At 38.0% G+C, this 6,465-nt stretch overlaps 1 protein-coding gene across 1 annotated transcript; it reads left to right on the top strand.

Moving 5' to 3' along the window:
- The first annotated feature begins 207 nt into the window (after positions 1–207).
- Positions 208–4,718, top strand: LOC105125211 (endoglucanase 8). Its single transcript, XM_011025566.1, is given in 8 exon segments — positions 208–461; positions 564–884; positions 886–981; positions 1,815–1,907; positions 2,005–2,166; positions 3,350–3,461; positions 3,758–3,921; positions 4,134–4,718. Coding segments are annotated over 8 exon segments (1,491 nt in total). The 5' UTR covers positions 208–242; the 3' UTR covers positions 4,458–4,718.
- Positions 4,719–6,465: the final 1,747 nt, after the last annotated feature.

Here is a 6,465-nt window from a genome sequence, read left to right on the forward strand (position 1 = left end):
AATGGCAATAAACCCACCGACCGACCCTCTTCGTGGGTTTTCTTGTTCGGGTAACCGCTTGCCCAGTAACCCGAATTGACCCGGTCAAGCATGTTTTGCATCGGGATCCTGACTCCATCCAGTAATGTCCATCCACGTGGTGACGATCCACTGGTCCATAATCTGGAATCCAATGACAGCTTCTCTTCTCTTTATAAAATCCATGACACTCCACCTTTCTACTTTGCTCCACCATTAAGAAAATGGCGCGAAAATCCCTAACAACTGCCCTGGGAAATCTTCGCGTCACTGCCTTTCTTTTCCTCTCTCTCCATGCAGTCATCGGCAGTGGCCATGATTACCATGACGCCCTCCGCAAGAGCATTCTCTTCTTCGAAGGCCAGCGCTCCGGCAAGCTCCCTCCAGATCAAAGAGTCAAGTGGCGCCGCGACTCCGCCTTGCATGACGGCTCTACCGTTGGTGTAATTACTCTAAACTCCAGCGTTTTTCATTAATATACATTGCTGCATTGCTCTAATCAGCTGCTTATTTTACCTCATTTCTTGCGACATTCTATTTTGCAGAGGGATTTGACGGGAGGATATTACGATGCCGGGGATAACATAAAGTTTGGATTCCCAATGGCATTTACGACGACATTATTGTCATGGAGCATTATTGATTTCGGAAGGAACATGGGGCCGGAGTTGAAGAACGCCGTCAAAGCAGTCAGATGGGCGACTGATTACTTACTAAAAGTAACCGCGATACCTGACGTCGTTTATGTCCAGGTAGGTGACGCGTATTCGGATCATAACTGCTGGGAGAGGCCGGAGGACATGGACACTCTGAGGTCGGTGTATAAGATCGATGGATCCCACCCGGGATCTGACGTGGCTGGTGAAAAAGCCGCAACCAGCCGCTGCTTTGGCGGCCGCGTCCATTGTATTTCGTTCACGTGACCCTGCCTATTCTAGGTTGCTTCTCAATCGAGCCGTTATGGTACGTCATTTTCAAACTGGGCTAAGATAGCTCTGTGGCTCCTCCTTATTTTTTTAGGGTTTGCAAACTGTCTTCTTGATATTTCACTTTCTTCTCAATTAGTGATCGACTCTAGATCTTTCATCTCGTTTACTGGTTATAGCCTGCTGTTTTACGTTTATATTTTTGAAAATTATATCCTGTTTTTTACAGCCATTTTTGTTTTTTAAATACAATATACATGATTGATAGCATTTTACTATAAGAGATAGTGTGCTATTTTCTAGCAGCAAGAGTAGTGTCTTTCTTTTCCTTGGAAATTTAAGTGGGGTGGACCATAAAGAATAAAGGCATATTAATGTGACTACGAATTATCTTGAACTGGGCTGTGTGTTGATAATATCTGTACCTTGTGTGAAAACGTTTCAATGATTAGTGGCATGAACTTTGAAGGAGTACCAAATAAAAAAAATGATGCCTGTAAAAGGACAATGGTTTATGGAGTGAACTTAGATTTGTGCCACCGCATATCTGTTCAATTATTATTTCATATATATATATATATATGTATGTATGTATGCCCAACTGTTCATATCAAGTTTGACTGCATTGGAGGACAGTGAGATTTATTCTTTATGCTGATTAAACTATAAAAGGTTGTTCTTTTGATATTATTATTCGAGAAAAATGCACTAGATCAGTTATTTTAAACATTCGTCCCTAAACTTGTTTTGGAATTATTCAATCACGGGTTGGTGTAGACGTGTGGTAGCTGTTGTCATTTTAAACGTATGCACATTTTGGAAATAGAGCGAGAAACTGACCGTTTTGTGGGTGAAACGGTCACTTCGTAGGTCTTCGACTTTGCTGACAGACACCGCGGTGCGTACAGTAGTAGCTTGCGTTCTGCAGTTTGCCCTTTTTACTGTGATGTGAATGGTTACCAGGTAAGCAACAGCCGTACCACGTAATGAAAACCAGCCGTTAGATCAGCATGTCGAGATAAAAAACGGCCCAGGATTAATAATAATGGTGATATTGCAGGACGAGTTGCTCTGGGGAGCAGTGTGGTTGCATAAGGCCTCGCGCAGGCGCAGATACAGAGAGTATGTAGTGAAAAACGAGGTAATATTGCATGCTGGAGATACCATCAATGAGTTCGGGTGGGATAACAAGCATGCTGGCATTAACGTCCTCATTTCCAAGGTAAGAAAAAACCCTTCCGAAAAATTTAACTTTTCTAGCTCTAAATATCAACCAGTAGTTCCTGCTAATATATAGTATCATCTTATTTTACGATAATATCGATGCTTTTAAAATCTCCGCTTGCTTATCAAACCCCTCTGTCTTGTCTAGGTTTTATTGTTCTCCTTTTCTTTTTTAACAGAGTTTTTTGTCTTGCGTTCTCATATCCTGAACAGAGTTATAAAATAAAAATTGTACGGGTATCACGTGATGAAGCATAAGCAAAGAACATCTTCGGTAGTGTGGATTCCGCACATCGTTGGACCCACAAGTCAAGATAAACTAAAAAGAGTGTAGAATGATATGCTAGATATCTACACTGGCTCAAATAAAAGCCTAGATCGAAGGGAAATGAAATCTAAAAACTCGAATCATATTTTTATTGTGGGGTCATCAATATAATTGTGACCCTGCTAGCTAATTTTTTGATCGTAGTGACCATATGAAAATATGGGAAGTGAATATAAAATAATATGAATAAAAATGATGAAACTTGTTAATTTTGATGATTGCACATGATTAGATTAGAATTTGGTTCTGGTTTTCATGTGCGCTGGCACCGATTTTTCCTCGGTATAATCCGTGCATTCTTCAAAGCATAAAGCTACCAAAAAAAAAAAGCCATAGAATTAGGAGCTTTAATTAGAAGGGTATAACTGTCTTTAAAGTTTGTTAGAATTGAGAGTCGTTGTGTCTTAGAGCCAAGTCACCACAGTCCAAAGGTGCAACGTGAAATGCCCTGAAAGTCTATGTTTTCGTTTTTCAAGATCTAAGCTTTTTGGGGGTCCCAGAATCACGCATGTGCCAAAAGGATGGGTCTGTTGTTCTTCCCATGCTCTGAGCCCGTTATCTTTTCGACCCCCACTTTTCTTGAAAGTGACGGGGCAATTCCTTGATGCTCTCCTAGTTTCGGTCTCCCAAGTTCTAGTAATTCTGATAGCTGAACTTTGAATATTTAAGCAACTGGGAGTCAGGAAGAAACTTGGAAAAAAAAGAAAAAAAATCATCTATGCTCATGAATTTTAGCAACTGGGGTCTCGTAACATGATAAGGAAGGCAGCAAGTACTCATTCAACCTGATATACAAGACAACACCATACACAGTTACAGCATTAATTTTTTCTGTTAAATTTATTTATAACAGGAAGTGTTAATGGGAAGAGCAGAATATTTTGAGTCTTTCAAGCAGAATGCAGATGACTTTATTTGTTCTATATTGCCTGGGATTTCTCATCCTCAACTTCAATATTCTCCAGGTATTTTACCTTCATATGTATGTATGCAAATATTATATAATCACAATTTTTCCCTGATCATTTTGACAGCTAAATCGCAATACATTTTAGCATCTTCTTCACTGTGAAAAATACCGTTATGTAGGAGAAGCATGTGAACAAGTTTGTCATTTATATGCAGCAGTCAGAGAATTATTGTGCTTTTTCAGCAAAGTTTTTGTGCACTCACTCTGTTTTGGGTTTGGAATATTTTTTCTACTTTCTTATGCGCGGCTAATAGTTTGCTTGTCAAAATGTATCTGTCATGATTGAAAAAGGCGGGCTGATCTTCAAGGCTGGAGGGAGTAACATGCAGCATGTAACGTCTTTGTCTTTCCTGCTTTTGGCCTTTTCTAGTTATCTAAGCCATGCCAATAAGGTCGTGCCATGTGGTGAGACGACAGCTTCCCCTGCCCTTCTCAAGCAATTGGCCAAACGTCAGGTAACTTCTATTTTATCTTGTTATCCGTTAACCAGAAAGTAAAAACAAAGGACCCCTTCTCCAAGCGGCATCATGATTACATCAGTCTGCTTTAGGATAATTCATGGGACAGTCGGTCCGACTATCAAACTGGCTTTAATCATAGAGGAGATGCAAAATAGCAAGGAAAAACCTTGTACGAATAATTCTTTGCTTGTGGGTTGTTGTGGCAGGTAGACTACATTCTTGGAGATAATCCACTGGGGATGTCATACATGGTTGGATATGGTCCACGTTATCCACTGAGGATCCACCACAGGGGCAGCTCGCTGCCATCAGTGCAGGCGCACCCCGCTCGCATTAGGTGTAAAGAGGGGTCGCGCTACTTCTTAAGTCCAAATCCAAACCCCAATGTGCATGTGGGTGCGGTTGTTGGTGGGCCTAACATCACAGATGCTTTTCCAGATTCCAGGCCATTCTTTCAAGAGTCAGAGCCCACGACATACATCAATGCTCCCTTAGTAGGCCTACTTGCATACTTTTCAGCCCACCCTTGATTTCCGGAATGGAAAGGATCATTAATTCAGTGGTGTGCAAAATGGTCGCCCTACCAATTACTGTCAAAGATTCTAATTGTCCCTAGCTAATGAAGAAAGAATGTTGATTCTGCGAAACGATGGCGCTTTCATTTTCTCCTTTGTTTCTGTCCTTGGTAATAATTGAACATCTCAGATGCTATGTTCAATGGCGAAGCCATCAAGATGCCAGACAAATTAGCATAATTGAAAATTTATAATATACTAATAAATCATTGAAAACTGTTAACTCCAATAATTGGGATGACAAAGGCACACCCTTCAACGATGTAAGGTTAGTCTCTGGATTTCAAATTTTTTTTTTAAAAAAAAATCAACTTAGAAGGGTGGGAGTTTCAATTTGTTCACAATATTTGAAATTTTTAAAGGGTGGTTTATAATTAAGTTTTTGGCATTGGAGACTGGAGACAATATTATTTTTCCTAATTATTGAATGCTTGTGTCCACATAACAATCACGTAAAAATTAAAAATGTACTTAAGAAGTTAAACAAGTTAACTACATTAATAACAGACCACTGTCACTTGCGGTAGTAAAAACATTGCCTAAAAGAGGGGGGGAGTATTGATTAAAATCTAAAAATAATATCCAGTCATAATTTACTCTTTTATATATATTTAATATAAATTTTAGGAACAATAGACTACCTTTGATCGTAGTAGCCGGAAAAGAGAAAAGTCGTAGCAATAACATTGATTCATGAAAACTCTGGCCATCTTAAGACCAAATGATGTGGGGAGTTGGGGCTGTAAATTTGCTAACATTCTTCCATTTTCTGAACCAAGTTTTGCTAGTCAGTTGAGACCAGAGATGGAGTTGGTTAGGGACTATTATTTATGTCAAAGCTCATGGAAATGCAGGTGCACTAGGTGCTCAGTTTTCCTCTCTCTTTTTTTCCTTGGCCTTTGACTCCTTCCCATTTTCAATATATATTCAAGCACTGACTTGTCATCCATCTGCTCCTCAGGATGGTGATGATGAATCTGGGTAAAAGTGAACCGCACTAACTCGAGTCCACTAGTGTTGTTGTGGTAAAGAATGGTAACTCAATTAACCAGATTAAACAACAGATTTAAAAAAAAAAAAGATTTTGTTCAAAAGATGTTATTTCAGCGTTGTTGTTTTATTGAAAGAGAATCACTGAAGTAATATCGTTTTGGGCAAATATTGTTTTGAAATTGACACCGCCAACCGTGACCTTGATTGTATCTAATAACTATCAGATCCTGTTTTATCTTGCGATGATAATATTGGCATATCTTCTTTCTAATTGTTGCACGGGTTGCCCGGAAGAGCGTTGACTAATAAACAAACCAGCTGTTTGTGAATGCTCAATATGCAGATAGCAAAGCATTCTCTCACTCTTTGTTGGCAGAGGTTGGTTGAGATGTGTATCACAATCAATGCAAATTTCAATTTTGTAGCCAAGCAAATTCCTTTTTCCTTCTTGTTTTCTTGTTGGGTATGGTTTAATTTGGTGTATCTAATTCCAGATCTGCTTGGACAATTGATGCAGACTGAAGTTACGTGGGAAGCATAAATTCCATATTAAAACATAAAATTCAACGCAACATAAAAATAATAATAAAAATTGTTATATTATAAACTGCATGAGTGCTCAAAATATAATTTTAAAAGATTCAACGATACATTCAACACGATTAAATGATTGATTGAAAGTGCATTTTGGTATTGTTGTAGTTGTTGTAGTTATGATTTGAAAAAAATTATTTTATAAAAAATATTTTTAATTGAGATTGATTTGAAAAAATAAATGTTTGGTTAAAACTATAGTTGAAATTGAGATTGAAGAAAAAATAGTTTAATGTGTTTGATTAAAAATACTTTTGAAATTAAGGTTATAAAATAATTTTAAAAAATATATATTAATATTGATGGTTTTAAATTTAAATATTGTAGAATTAATTACTCCTATTATATCATGAAATAAATAATACTTTATATAAAA

This window comes from Populus euphratica, unplaced genomic scaffold (genome assembly GCF_000495115.2).
Source record: "Populus euphratica unplaced genomic scaffold, PopEup_1.0 scaffold1.1, whole genome shotgun sequence".
In the NCBI taxonomy this organism is placed as follows: Eukaryota; Viridiplantae; Streptophyta; class Magnoliopsida; order Malpighiales; family Salicaceae; genus Populus; species Populus euphratica.